At 40.2% G+C, this 14917-nt stretch overlaps 1 protein-coding gene across 39 annotated transcripts in view; it reads left to right on the forward strand.

The window, feature by feature from the left end:
• The first annotated feature begins 6651 nt into the window (after positions 1–6651).
• The window catches only part of LOC101711305 (calcium/calmodulin-dependent protein kinase type II subunit delta), a 342306-nt gene continuing 334040 nt past the window's right edge, over positions 6652–14917 (forward strand). For all 39 annotated transcript variants that reach the window (XM_087199289.1, XM_087199257.1, XM_087199272.1 and 36 more), the window contains exons 1-2: positions 6652–7720; positions 9233–9327. In XM_087199289.1, the coding sequence (XP_087055415.1) occupies positions 7656–7720; positions 9233–9327 (160 nt within the window). In that variant the 5' untranslated portion in view covers positions 6652–7655. The remainder of the gene's footprint in view (positions 7721–9232; positions 9328–14917) is intronic.

Consider the following 14917-nt stretch of genomic DNA (forward strand, 5'->3'; position numbering starts at 1 on the left):
TATTATGTTAACACAAAGCTAACACATGATCCATTTGGGAAGAAAATTAAAATAGATATTTGCCTTACACCATCCACAACAATAAATTTCAGACAGGTTTAAATACTACTGCTAGAATGATATAGCAATATTAAGAGAAAGTATTGGAAAATGTCTTTATAACTGTGGGGATAGAAAAGGCTTCTTATATAAGATATAAGAAACAGAAAAAGATCATGTAGGGTTTTCTGAAACATAAAAGACTTTGGTCTCTATTTTGAGATCACTAGAGAAATGATTGAAAATTTCAGCAAAGGAATGATGGAATCAGATTTATTTTCAAAGATTATTCTCTCAGCTAAGTATAGGAGAGGGAAAAGAACATAAGTATTGGTGCAGTTAGAAGGCTGTTTGGCAACCTGGGTGAGGGAAGAGTACAGTTGGGCGGAGAATACCAATGAAGAGAAATGGAAAGAAGTGGATAGATAATTCTAGAAATGCTGAAGACTTAGGAGATGAGGTGGGGACCAGGGATGTGTATGAAACTAAGCAGGGCTCAGACTTGGGAATGTCAAATAGAATTACTAGAGCTTTTGGACTTTTTCCCTAAGAATATATGGGGAGCTAATAAGGATATCTAAACTGAGAGGAGACATATTAGATTTCTTTTGTGTGAATTCACTGGAGAAGCTTGACCTCATGCCTGAATCCAAGTGAGACAGGATGGTGGCCTAAACTGAAGACTTGGCTGTGAGAATGGCAATGGGAATGGGAATGGTATGAGGTACAGGCTCGTGATTGGCTGTGGGAGTATGGCTGAAGGATTATGTCAGATGACCCTCAAAATCACTGAGTTATGAAGGAGGTGGACATTTGGAGGAAAAGCAGAGTAACATGCGGAGTCACCTGTGGGTTCAACTTACACCCACATTGGGCGTCAATTATAAAAGGTGTTACCAAAAACTCCAGCAATGAGTCTCCCTCTCCTGTGAGCCAGTACTATGTCCTTGAGATAGGAAAGAGAGAGGGGACAAAAGACACAGAGACAGAGACTCAAGAGAAGCTGGATCTTAATGACAGAGACACCAAGGACATCCAGTGTTTATTCATTGTAAGTGTGGGAAGTAGGGAAGCTGGGCAGGCCTTGGGACAACTGCTGATAACAAGTATCATAAGCAGGACTAAAGAATGAGGGTGCTAGCATTATCTTTTGCAGACGAGAACAAATTGTTAATTCAAAGGGGAAGAATTTAGATGGAGTCAGATGACCTTGGTTGGAAGAGAACTCAGCAGACCCCTGTTAATTTTAATGTAATACAACCGAATTATGGAGGTGCAAGAAGCTTGTTCCAATTATAGCCTGCTAATACTGGACAGAGATGTCTGCTATACAGAGGAAATTTGCAATAAGGAGCTGACAACATGTGTCTGAAACTCAGGGAAAGATCTGAGCTGGAGATACTAGTTTTCAAGCCATTAACATTTGGCTGTCTAGTGAGTCTCTTCCTGCTTCCCTTCCCATTCTTCGGAATTACAGTTCTGTATGCACACTTCAGTTTGCGCTCACACCGAATCCTGTGATCTTTTCTTGGGACATCCTGACCTACGACTGCTTCCTTAGTGGCTTATCCCGGAATTACTGGAGATGTTTTGTCCACAAGGAATGAGGGCTGACCTCTTAGTCTAATGGGAGTTTAATACCTCAGCCGAGTGTCACATGACAATTGTTAGGGTTTCTATCAAGATGTCCCCCCAAAGTCTCATGTGCTCATAGGTGAGACTTTGTCGTGGTGACTGGATCATTTGTGGTACTCCTCACTGGATTAGTCCACCACTGGATTAGCTAGGTGTGATGTCAGGGGGTGAAGACTGGTGGGGGGAAAAAAAAGACTGGTGGAAGAAGTGGGTCACTTGGGGCATGATCTGGAAATGTATGTATATGTGTCCCTCCCTGACCCTTGACAGCTTACTGTTTCCTGCCTGTCCTGGCACGGACTCTTTCAACTCTGCCGTGCCCCTCCCCCATGCCACTTTGCCATGAAGCCAGCAGACTATGGACTGAAACCTCTACAAACTGTGAACCAAAATAAACCTCACCTCTTTTAGCTTCTGGGTGTTCGGTGTTTTGTCTCAGCAACAAGAAATAACGAAGACAGCAATCAGTGACTAACTGGTGAAGAAGTAGGCCCTTGCTTTCCACGGAATAAAACTGGTATAATGTGTATATGCTCCTGAGCTCCCTGGAGTTGGGCTGAGGCTAGGCATTGCTGGAAGGCACATGTTGCATGGTGTTTTTGTTTTTCTCCTGCCTCCCCTACTTATTTGCTGAGTCTCTTTCCTGGACCAAATTTTTTGAGGCTCCTCTGAATCCTCTTTCCCACCCTCACCTGTATACTTGCATGTCCTTTGCATTGTCCAATTTTTTGTTTGTTTGTTTTGTTTTTGGACCTTGCAGTTATGAGGCAGGCACGGTGTCACTAAGCTAAATCACCAGCCCTGCGTTGGCCAATTTTAACAATTTTAGGACTGGAGATTTACCTCAGTGGTTCCACCACCTGCTTCAAAAGATCAAGGTCCTGAGTTCAATCCCTGGTACCCCCCTAAAAAAACCTCAAAATTTTAACAATTTTATATGCTATGTTGGTTTATCCAGAATTCTCCAGCCTGCTTTCAGCAAGAACACTATTAGGTCATTTTACCTAGAACATCCCCTTACTTAGCACTGAGGTGTCCTTCTAGTAATTTTCATCCTCATTTACCCCTCCCACCTACCACCCTCCCTTCTTAGCTATACATTCTTCCTTTTCCTTGTATTGGAAGTTGTGCCCACTCTCTGTCCCCTATTGCAAAATCCTATTGCAGTGGTTTCAATGGCATTGTGACAGCCCTGCATAAAATTAGTATTACTGTGCTTTAGCAAGTGGCACTGAAAAATTTTTTTTCTTTAATGTTACCTCTATATATAGGAGCATTGTCTCAGTAGAACCCCCTTTCCCCACATTTTTGTCCTGTGTCTACACGTGGAGAGCCACATTTGAGATGGACAATAAAGATAATGAGTTATTAAGACAGACCAGGAAAGGGATGTGAATAAGCAAAAGGGAAATCAAAGATGAAATCATTATACCACCTGCTGGAAAGTGCAGGGTCCCGAGTTTGATCCCCAGTACCATAAAAAAAAAGATGAAATCATTAAGTGTTACAGTTGAATGGGACAAAATAGTCCAGGTTCTTGTGTACAATAAGAAAAGAATCGCCAAGTGTACACCTTGTAGTAAGCAGTAAGTAGCTATGTTTATTGAAGATCACAGGAACAAGCAGACCAGCAAGAACAGCCAGAAGGGCAGAAGGGCTAATGGGCTAATGGGCAAAAGGGCAAAAGGGCAAAAGGGCAAAAGGGCAAAAGGGCAAAAGGGCAAAAGGGCAAAAGGGCAAAAGGGCAAAAGGAGGAGGAAGAGGAGAAACCCTTGATGGGCTTCAATACAACTCAGCTTCCAGTATTTAAAGGGTCAGACACCTCTAACTCCAGGTGCCTCCCATTGTGGTCAGGCACCTCTGATTCCAGGTGGCTCTCGTTCCCTCTCTCACTGGTGTCAGAACTAATGGTCTGCCGCCTTGGGCATCCCAACCTCCTAAGCTTCAACATGGATAATCACCAGAGATATGTCCCGCCTACAGCTGAATGAAAGTAGTGGCTCTTTCAATTTCCTCATTTCTGACTGTATCAAAAGCACTATAATTTACCGTAAATATGGAGAAAAAGCCCAAGAATGAGGCTACAGAAAAGATGAGGCAGAAATGTTGCAGGGTGGGTGAGGAGTTGTGAATAGAGAATATGGTATGATCATGGAAACCAAGAGAGAGAAAGAAGTTCAGGTGAAGGATGTGAAATGATACAGAGAAGTCAAGTTACTCAAGGATTTAAAAAGATCTTTTAAACACAGAAACAAGGAGACCTCATTATAATCTATTAAATATTTTGAGATTTTTAATATCTTAGAAGATAAAGATTGATGATAAACAGAGTGTGGTGCCACACATTTGTAATCCCAGAACTCTGGGAAGCTAAGGCAGGAGGATAGCAAGTCTGAACCTAGGCTGGGCAATTTAGAGTTGGTGAGTCCCTGGCTCAAAATAAAAAATACAGTGGACCCTCAAGTTATAACCCGCCTGACATTTGAACAATTTAGGTTAATTAGGTTAATGTAAGAATCATCTGCCTCTTGTTATCTATAGCATGTTCCCAGGAAGACATGAACGTCTCAGCTGTATTGACTTAGTTACAATCAGCCATCAGGAACCAATCAAGTTTGTAAGTCAAGGATCCACTGTACTACAATTCTCTTAATAACATTAGGTATATATATATTCAGAGGATCAGCATACTTGGAAGTAATGGAAATAAGCTGTTTTCTCGTTGTTTGGTTATCTTATTTTCTTATTAAACCTTTTCAGGAAAAATGAATTATTTTAGCACTCCATGAAATAAAAGAAAATCTTTTCTATTATTAACATTCATTTTATTTATTTACTACATTAGTTTCATGAACATCATTTTCTTCAACAATTCTTCCTTTTACCCCCTCCCTCCTTTCTTCATGGGAACAGTCAGTCAAGCAAGTGTTATGAAGTATAAATACATGTAGCACTAAACTGAAGAATAACATTTAGAGTTACTTCATGTTTATGGATCTACACCTTTTAAAAATTTAATTAATTGGGGCCGGGGATTTAGCTCAGTGGTTCTACCGCCTGCCTGGCAAGTGGAAGGTCCTGAATTCTATCCCCGGTACCAAAAAAAAAAAAAAAAATTTAACTCTCTTTTGTAGCTTTCTGAAATAATGTTGAACTAGAACTCAAAGAAAAAGTCTGGTCTGATTAGTGTCATAAGGAGATTCAAACTTCAGAAATAACTGTAAATATTTGTTTAAAGAAGAAATATTTTATGAGTTCAAAGTATGGATCAAAGAACAGAGACAATATAGATTAAGAAACCAGTGTTTGTATAAAAATGCAGACATTTGTGTAATAATTCAGCAATATTAAACTCAGTTATGCTTCCTTTATTGTACTGCAGTTATCATAACCATTTACAATTATTGGTACTTCAAATAACTGAGATAAATACTGTAATTATGTAGACTTCGTTACTTGAATATTTAAGAAACAATTTTCTTCACAGTTGTAAAATTTTATATTCTTGTTTTAATTTTTCTTTTCCTGATTCAGTTTTAGATTCCGAAAATATTACATTATTTCACTATAACTTGGAGCTATATTGCTAAATATGTAAATTATATAAATTTTTAAAAACAAGGCCAAAGTGTATTTTTACTTTGATTTATAGTACAATTAATATTTAGACACCACGTTTCTTTCCTTTATGTAATTTTGGTGTCATCTTTTCCTACATCATTACATTTGACACAAGGTGATTCTTGCTTTATGGCTGGAATAAGGACATATACAACTTTCAATTTTATTGTAATAAACATTAAGATTTATGAACATTAAACACAAAACCATGTAAGATTCGAGAGATCCAAACTAGAGGAACAGCAGTTTCAAGGGTGAAAAGCTCTTCTGTTCTGTGATGGCAACTGACCAGGGGCTCTTCAGGTAGGAGAGTGCAATAGCTGGATGGCTTGGTGTGGTTTACACCCTCCATGGCTGTACTCAAGCTACCGGAAGGTCCGGTAAGAATTAACAAGTGATACAAATTAAACCAAGGGTGAGGGGACTATAGTAAAATACATTTGCTTACAAATAACATTTTCATGGTTACAGCCATGGAGACATTGAATAATTTAACATAATATTAGTGGGGAGGGGGAGGGAATATGAGATGTTGGCAAAATTTGCAAAATCAACAACCAAATTAAAATTAAAAATGTGCATTAAAAAATTTTATGAACACCTGAGTACTTCAGTAAGTGCTTAATCATTGGCAGAACAGCATTCCTTGGATCAGGAAATAAGGGAATTAGGATTATGTGTGACCCTGCACAAGGTAATTTATTAATAGCCTCAGGGAGTGAGCGACACCACCTTTAAACCTTACATTTTCCTCGTCTGCAAATTCTCTTTTTATCTTCCCGCTGTGAAATTCGCGACGTGAGGCTAAGAAAGGGCAAATTAGTAAAAGGAAATCCGAGGTTTTTAGAGTCCAGTGCTGTGGAATAAAAGGCAGTCATCTGAAAAAGACATTCATAAAACTTCCTCTAAATTCGCAATGGTACAGTTTATTAAAGACCTAGCCCTGGAAAGAGGTTCCATCTAGAAGTTATTTTAGCAATCAGCAACAACTTCTCTATTTGAAATGTAACGCATAATTATTCTGCTTACGCAAAACAATGACAGATATGCTAATGAGCAGGTTACAGTCTCAAACTGTGTTAAGTGGTTTTTCAAATAACGAGGCACGGAGTAGACCCGTGGGCCTCTATATGCCCGGATCTTCGCGCACGAAAGCATTGCAGGTAAGACCTCTTCTTTTCCTTTCCTATTTGCAAAGAGAAGCAGGCCAGACACTTTCATGTGATGAGAATGACGTCAGCCTCCACTGGGTCGCGTGACCGGCACCCAACCTTCCCGCTTCTCCGCCCCTGGCGGGAAATCTCGCGAGAATGAGGCTTACTATCAGAACTTCCCGGGGTTTGGGGGAGTTACTCCGAGAGCAGGAAGGTGTGGCGCTCTGGCAGGGTGCTCTCCGGCCTGCTGCAGACTCGAGGCCAGGCAGAGGCCTGTGGGGATGGCCAGGGTCTGAACAGCGCTCCCAGAACACAGCGGGGCAGGTGGCCCGTGGTCGGCAGCAAAGCTGAAGTGAAACGTGGCGCGCGCCGCCCTCGTCCCTTCGTCCCGGGTCGCTGGTCGCCCGCGTCCGCCCTCGGTGGCGAGCCAGTCTGGGCCTCCCGTGTGGCGCGTTCTCCCGCCCCTTCAGCCGGGGCTCGCGCTGAACGCGCTTCGCAGGTGTAATCGAGTCTCTCGAGAGCCTCGCTCCACTCTCTGCTCTTTCCAGGCGTCCCCCGCACCCTCCTCCCACCTGGTGTCCCAGTGGATCGCGTGCGCCAGTCGAGATCAAGGAGGCAGGGACGCGGCCAGAGTCGCTAGAGGGAGGTGTGGGGCAGCGGGGAAGGGGCTTCGGGAACGGGCGGAGGGAGGGGCCCGGCGGGGAGGCGGTGCCGGGGGCGGAGACGGAACGGCTGGGCAGTCGGGGCTCAGCACTCTTCGTTCGCAGAGTCCCCAGCCCGCGGGCTCTTGGACAGCGAAGTCTCTGCGCCGCGCTCGCGACAGCTGCCTCGGGCTGGGGCTGTGCGCCCCGGCTCCTCTCGCCCTGCCGCGGATCGTTTTGCTACCGCGCGACCAGCACCCAGCCGGGTCTCTTCCCGCCCGGCCCACTTTTCTCTTCCGGAAGACTTTGCCTCTGACATTTTGGGAGAGGGGCTGGAAAGGGGCCGCAGAGATCGTCTGGAAACCGAGGAGGCGAGCCAGGCCCACTGGCGGAGGAGGAGACCCGCGCCGCCCTCCGGTCAGCTCCGCGCGCCCCGCCCCTGCGTGCCCTTCTCGCCGGTGAGCGAGCAAGAGACTTTGGGACTAGGAAAGTGAGCGGGCCTGGGTGACAACGCCGCGGGGCCGGTCCCGGGGAAGCCGCACGCCTGCCCCAACGCCCGCCGAGGATGGCCTCCACCGCCACCTGCACCAGGTTCACCGACGAGTACCAGCTTTTCGAGGAGCTCGGAAAGTAAGCGCCCTTGCGCGTCCCCTTCTAGCAGAGGGCGGGTCTAGTCTTCCCCAAACCGCCGGCCAGTGGCGCGGCGCTAGGGAATTGGGGGTACGGTTTAGGGGCTGGATCCCCGGTTAGTCCCTCTGGGGAAGGCACTGTCTCCGGAAGGGGAGGGGACTAAGTACTAACGCCTCTGCGCTAGAATCCCCAGCCCCTCTCCCGTCCCCCCATCCCTGCCCAAAAGACTTGGTGAATTACGGTCTCTGCAGTTGTAGCTGTCACCCTGCAAAGTGTGCTGCTTGTGTTCGCGCACGGGGCTGTGCGGGTGGAGAGGAAACGAGAGCCACATAGATCACATTTTCTGTAAATAGAGATGCCTCCTGGTCTGACCCGCGCACTGATAAGCACCCGTTGCCACCGACGGTGCCATTTTTATTGATGCCGAAAGTTCAACTTGTCTTGGTGGAGAGTCACTTTCACATCCTCTAGTTGTTCTGTCCAGGAAAAGGGCCACCCGACCGAACCCACCCTCCTGCCCCATATCCGCTATTATTCTAAGCACAAGATTACTCCCTCACCGTCGTTCTTCCTGGGATTTGAGAGTGCGTCTTTGCGCTCCCTGCGAGGATTTGTTTCTCCAGGCAGCAGAAAAGCCCTCTGGAGACCAGGAGAGCACTGCCCAAGGGTAGCCTAACTTGTAACCATCTCTTGCGCTCAAGTGGCAGAACTGTTTGGAGATGTCACGGAGGGGGACCAGATATCCACTGAAGACATGTGCCTAGGGACTAGGAGCCAAGCCCTGAGTGTTGATTTATGTAGCATCAAACCCAACTCTTCCATCGCTAGTTTCAGCTGTTAAGAAAGGGGTGCGTTTGCGTATTAGTTGTTGGTTTGTACAGTTGAATTCGAGGAAAGGTACATATTTTTAAATGTAAGGAAAATTATACCCTTATATATTGTCTGCTGTTAAAGCATGGCGAATATGTTGAAAGAGCAGTTTAATTCAGGTCTCTCCCCTCCCCCAACCCCAAAGAGGGCAGAGAGAAATCGCCCTAGCAGGATTTGTTAAACCACACTCAAGATTAATATTTTAATGAAAACAATCGCCATATTTACTTACTTGGAACCTCATTATTTCCCCCTACCAAAATAAATAGGCAGCAGATTTCTGCTGCTCCTTCTCAGTTCTGCTCTGTGCAGGGTTTACCCAGAGCATTTGGTGCTGTGTGAGTGTGAATTGTGAAATATTTTTCAAATTCCGGTGCAAACAAGAACCATCATAATTAGCAGTTCCTTTCATTTTGTTGACTAATAATGAGTGCTCCCAGTTAAATAAAATTTTACTTTTTATTTCTCAACATTAAAAAATATCTGGGTTTCCTGGAAGAAATTTTTCACTTTCTGCATGTTACTGAATTACACTGATATTTGACAATTCACTAAAATTAGTAAAGATGCTCTGGTTTTGTAAATGTTTAATGGGATATCAGATCTGATGCTGTTGATGACCTGCTAATGATTTGTTTCCAGGGGGGCATTCTCAGTGGTGAGAAGATGTATGAAAATCCCTACTGGACAAGAGTATGCTGCCAAAATTATCAACACCAAAAAGCTTTCTGCCAGGGGTGGGTATTTTCAACCATATGTGTGTCAATTTTGTATTCATCATGTTGTTTGTTGGTTTTCTTGTAAGTATAGATCATTAGTTATAATTGAATTTTAGACTTAGTAATAACTATTAATATCAGTATTACATATTGAGATTATTTTTTCCTGAATGCCTCTTGGTGTATGTAGTTTAAAAATAAATGAACAAATATGATTATTATTTAATAAAATTTGATCTGTCTTCTGAGCAGTATGTAAATAATTATCTTGTAGAGCAAATAAATGTCACTTAAGTACATTTTGCTTTTTAAATCCAGGATAAAATAACTTTTAGAAGGATACTGGAATGGAAAAAATTTAAGACATAATTTAAATCATAATTCCCTTTTGCTTTGAGAGGAAAAATAGGTCATAGCTCAGTTGAATCATATATTTTAATTGTAGTTACACTTGAACTTAATTTGTCAAGGTATATTTAACAGTAATGGCTTTGGGAGGAAAAATTTGTGATTGCTATAGTCTAGGAAATTCAACTTGATTTTGATGTTCTGAACGCAGTTTAGACCTGTGCTTGGTCTTATGCACTGAATCTTCACATGGGATCATTTAATATATTTCACACATGCAGTTTATGGCCACAGAGATAACTCATAAAATAGCTGTTGATATAAGCAAAAAGCTTGAAGGAATTCTACGGTCTTTTTGTTTTGTCACACAAAAATACTTACACTAAAATGTTAGGCATTCCAGTTATTGTGGGCATGTGCCTAAAGTATTTCCATAGGAATTTATGGTTTGATGAAATAAAAATTAAAATGAACAAAATAACATAGTGTAAGCCCATCTTAGTACTTACTGACCTGGTTTAAGTAATATGAAAAAAAAATCCATTAGAGTTGGCTTTCCTCATTTAATAGGGCTTTTCAAAACTGTTTTTTTTTTTTTTGGTGTCGAGGATCCAACCTTGCACTTGTGAGACAGGCGCTGGAACCACTGAGCTAAATCCCCAGCCCTCAAAACTGCTTTTTATGAGTATTTTGCTGTCATTGCCTTTGTCCCTTGGTATAATTAGGTTTTTTCATATTTATTGCGAATTCTACTTTTAGCATGTACTTTAGGTTTAGGTTGGCAGTTTATTCAGATAAAGGGTATTTTGTTGTTCTTTCCTTTAGCTGACTTTAATATGATTCTGAGGATGATCTGTATAATAAAGTAACCAGCACCATAGCATCATGGTATGAAAACTACTGAGAACCATGATTTATTATCTTCCTTTCTTAGTCTCTACTGCATAGAAAGGTTTTTTAAAATGATAGGAGGTGCTAAACTGTAAAGATTGTTTGAGAAAAAGGAAAAAACATAAAAATATGTAGTCACCTTTTTTCAGTGATTTGTATTATTTTTTCTTATTGGTACATATTGGGGGGATTATAAGGTCTATTTCAAATCTTTTAGTGGTTTTAAATTTTCTCTCAAATCAGTGTAGTGTTTCAGGTTTACTAACTTCCTTAAATAGAGTTAGCCCTTGTAGTCTACCCAGTTCATAATCTCTACATCAGAATGGCAGAAATGGTCCCTGTTCACATATTTTCTAATCTCTGCTGCCTCTCATCTCAGGAAGGTGAGTCTTTGCAGCCTGGTTTGACTGGTGGAGCTTCTTCCTCACAAGCCCATTTCTTCTTTTTTGGTACTGGGGATTGAACTCAGGACCTTGTGCTTGTGAGGCAGGTGGCAGCACCACTGAGCTAAATCCTGGGCTCACAAGCCCACTTCTTAACCTACTGAGTGCGCTGTTGAAGAATATCATGAATGTTGGAACCCATGGCTTGGGGTCTGAATTCTTTTTTTTGTTTTGGTACTGAAAATCAAGCTCGGGACCTTGCAGTGCAACCACTGAGCTAAACCCCCGGGCCCGCTTGGGGCCTGAATTCTAATTCTCATACTTAGCATCTATGTGATCGTGGACAGTTTGCCTATATTCCCTGAGCCTCATGTTTTTCATTTGTTAAATTGAGGATTTATAGAACCTTTTCTTGTAGAGTTTTTGTGTGAAGTGAGTGAATTAGTACAGTATAGAATATCACCTGCCACACAATATACATTCAGTCAATACTAGCTACTATTATTTTCTGATAGGGTTGTTGAAGTGATCAAATTAGAGTATTTATGTCAAAGAAATTCAACATTTTAAATTTAGTGGAAGATTTGATTTACTGAGAGCTTGATGTGAATCTACTGCTTATTGTATAAATTTGATTCAATCTTTTACCTTTCCTGGATCTGAGGTCATCAGTAAAATGGGAAAAACATACTCATGAGGTCTCAGGGGGTGTTTCACAGATTCAGTGATTTTGTGAGAATCACTTCTTAAATTTTAAAGTGCCATGTCAGTTTTACCTATCATTACCGTATCTGTAAAAATTATAGACCTTTTTCTATGAAATGCTCAACAGCTTTATATTATCATACAACTAGAGCTGGTTATTGAATATATTTTTAATGTATGCATTTATATAATCTATACTGATATTAAATTACAAATTATTCAAGAAAAATGCCATGTTTTAAGTTTTTCACATAACATTCAAAATGTATAACATTGAGGACATAGAAAGGCTCAGAACAGAGTGAGGTAATGAAAATATGGTTGTTAAATTATTTGTAAAGGAGTTCCTTTACTTCTAAGAACAAGCATATACTGACATCTATAAAGTAGTATGTTAAAAGCACATACTTTCAAATGCAAATTTTAAAATCACATTCCCTTCAGGTAATACAATGAGCCAAGAAAATGTTTTTTTCAGAAAAATTTTCAAAAGTGACAAATATATTCAAAGGCAAATGTAGAGTGCAATCAAATGCTTCTTTTTTCTAAGGTACTGATTTTTGGGAGGTGCTTTGGGCATATTTTTTGTGGTGTATACTTTTTTTGTGTGTGGTAGTAGGGATTAAGCCTTCTGCATGCTAGGCAAACACTCTAGTGCTGAGCCCCATCCTCAGCCCTTTTAAAAATTGTATTTTGTGATAGGGTCATGTAAATTGCCCAGGCTAGTCTTGAACTTGCGATCCTTCTGCCTTAGCTTCCCAAGTACAGTACCTGGAATCACAGACATGTGTCACCATGCCCAGGAAAACTTAATTTTTTTGTGCAGCTTTTCATACTATTTGAAATTGTTTGTCTTTGTAAATCCAAGAGTTATAAAGACCAGGCAGTTTCTCCAGCTAAAGTGTTATTTTTTAAATGTAACGTTACAATGAAAAACAAAGGGGCCATATGTTAATAAACTCAGGACTGTGAGGGAATTGGCAAAAATATGGCTATGTTCCTGCACAAATTTGCACATACAACTGTACTGTCACCTAGGGATTTTTCTGTGCTTAGATTTTAATGGGTTTCCAACAGACAGTTTCAGTTGTGTTTCCTCCCAGCTATTAGTCACACACCCCATATTTGGGAGTCTCAGAGTCTATTGAAGAATTTCTTTCCTTTTATATTAGCATGTTCATGCACAGAACATTCATTGCTGGTATTACTGAGCAGGTGGGTAAGTATTCTCAACATGGAGAATCTGGTCTCTTTTTAGAATAAAAAATGTCATAGAAACATCTTAAACATTTGATATTTTATGTGTAAGTTCTGTCTTCTGAAAAGCTAGTTTTTTAGGAATGGAGGGCATATTTAGTAAATGGTGAATAATGACAGCAGATGTTTTATCTCAGATTTTCACCACAAGAATTAGAAATTACATCATTTTGATCCTGATTAGGTTAGTACTTAATAAATGCCAATTTGTTCTGCAGTACTGTCTTTGCTAATTTGCTTTTTGGACATGTTTAAAAGTATAAATTGTTAGGTTGCATGAAGTCCATCAAGGACCATAAAGTTTATCAGAATCCAGTGAACTGATGAGTCTGGTAGCAGATATCTTTAGAAATAGTTCCTGTGTTTTATTTTGCATTTTAAAGCCTCCCTATGGTAATAATGACAGCTTGACATTCATCTTCCAGTGTACTTCTTGATCTTTAGAAACCGCTCATTATTACATAGTCTGATATGCCACAAGTTGTTTTTGTAAAATATAATTATTACAACATACACTTGAAATACTATGGGCTACAAGTACCTTTTACCTCTACTCCATTGCTAAAGTAAAAAAGTTTTCTTTTATACTACTTTAAAACTTCATCATGTAGTTAAATCATTTTGATTTTTAAAATTTTACTAGTTCTGTTAATTGCTAAATTGGTAGTATTAATAGAACATGAAATCAGGACTTTATAAACGTGCTTGACCATAAGTAATCTATTTATATATCTCTAATTTTTATGTTTTAATAAGGATTTCAAGAATTAATTCTTGCTATTCTTTTTGTTTATTTTTTTGACATCCAGGCAGTTAAGAAATGACTAATTTCTCAACCTTATGGTTACTTGTTTTGAATTGGAAGTAAAATTGAGATTCTATAGATGAATCAAGTTGTACCAATTATACATTATTGATTTGGCAATGTGGAACTAGTTGGGCAAATTAATATTTGAGGGATTCTTGGCTAGAGTAATGGTTTAAGAGACAAATTAGCAAATCATTTTTATTTTTGTACATGGAATCACTGCAATTCTTAAATTACAGGGTCTAGAGTGGCGTGTATCATCTGTTATTTTGTGGCCTTTAATTATGTTTAGTTGTACTTACATTCTTTTTTTTTTTTTTTGGTACTGGGGATTGAACGCAGGACCTTGGGCTTGTGAGGCGCAGGCACCGGAACCACTGAGCTAAATCCCCAGCTTGTACTTACATTCTTACATGGACCTTGAGATTAGACATTTATTTTCTTCTCTTAATTAGTGAGAATATTATAGATGTTCAAAACTAGTTAGAAGGTAAAAATAATAAAAATGTATATCCACATTTCCAGGAAATAATAAAAATCCTTCATGTATTCCAGCATTGTTAAATAGGGGTAACAATAAAGAATGTAGTTGTCAGGTATCTAAATGTGAAATTAATAGTATCAAACTCTCCAAATGATTGCATGAGATTTACTCAGAACCTCCAAAAACTTTGTTTATACAGCTAGGTTAATATTTTTCTGTTTCCTTGAACTATTAAATCAACTTAGTATAAAAATAAAATGTAGTACTAAATTACTTTTTTTTTTGGTACCAGGGATCAAACTCCGGTCCTTGCGCTTGCAAGGCAAGCAGCGGAACTACTGAGCTAAATCCCTGGCCCAGTACTAAATTACTTTAATGAGTCCCTTTAATGTTAGTGAATTACTAGAAATCGCTACTGGGGTTGTCTTGGACATTTTACTTTTTTTGTGAACTACACTTTATAACTTATTTTTACAAGTCTTATCCTTGAACTTAAAGAATATGGTGTCTCTAGGACTGGGTTGATAGCTTTTTTTTTTTAACATCTGTTCCTCTCCATTTATTGTAGTATATTGTGCACTGTTTTTATATGTCAGCAGCAATTATTAATGATTGTTCATATGGGAGCTACTTTAAAAAATTGAAGTTACGATAGGATCCTTAAGTAAACCCTGGATCAAGGCCAGAGCCTTGTTCTTGCCAGGCGAGTGCTGTACCACTAAGCTACACCCT

Source organism: Heterocephalus glaber, unplaced genomic scaffold (assembly GCF_053883595.1).
Source record: "Heterocephalus glaber isolate CG9 unplaced genomic scaffold, H.glaber_assembly_v1.0 deba00001690, whole genome shotgun sequence".
Classification (NCBI taxonomy): Eukaryota; Metazoa; Chordata; class Mammalia; order Rodentia; family Bathyergidae; genus Heterocephalus; species Heterocephalus glaber.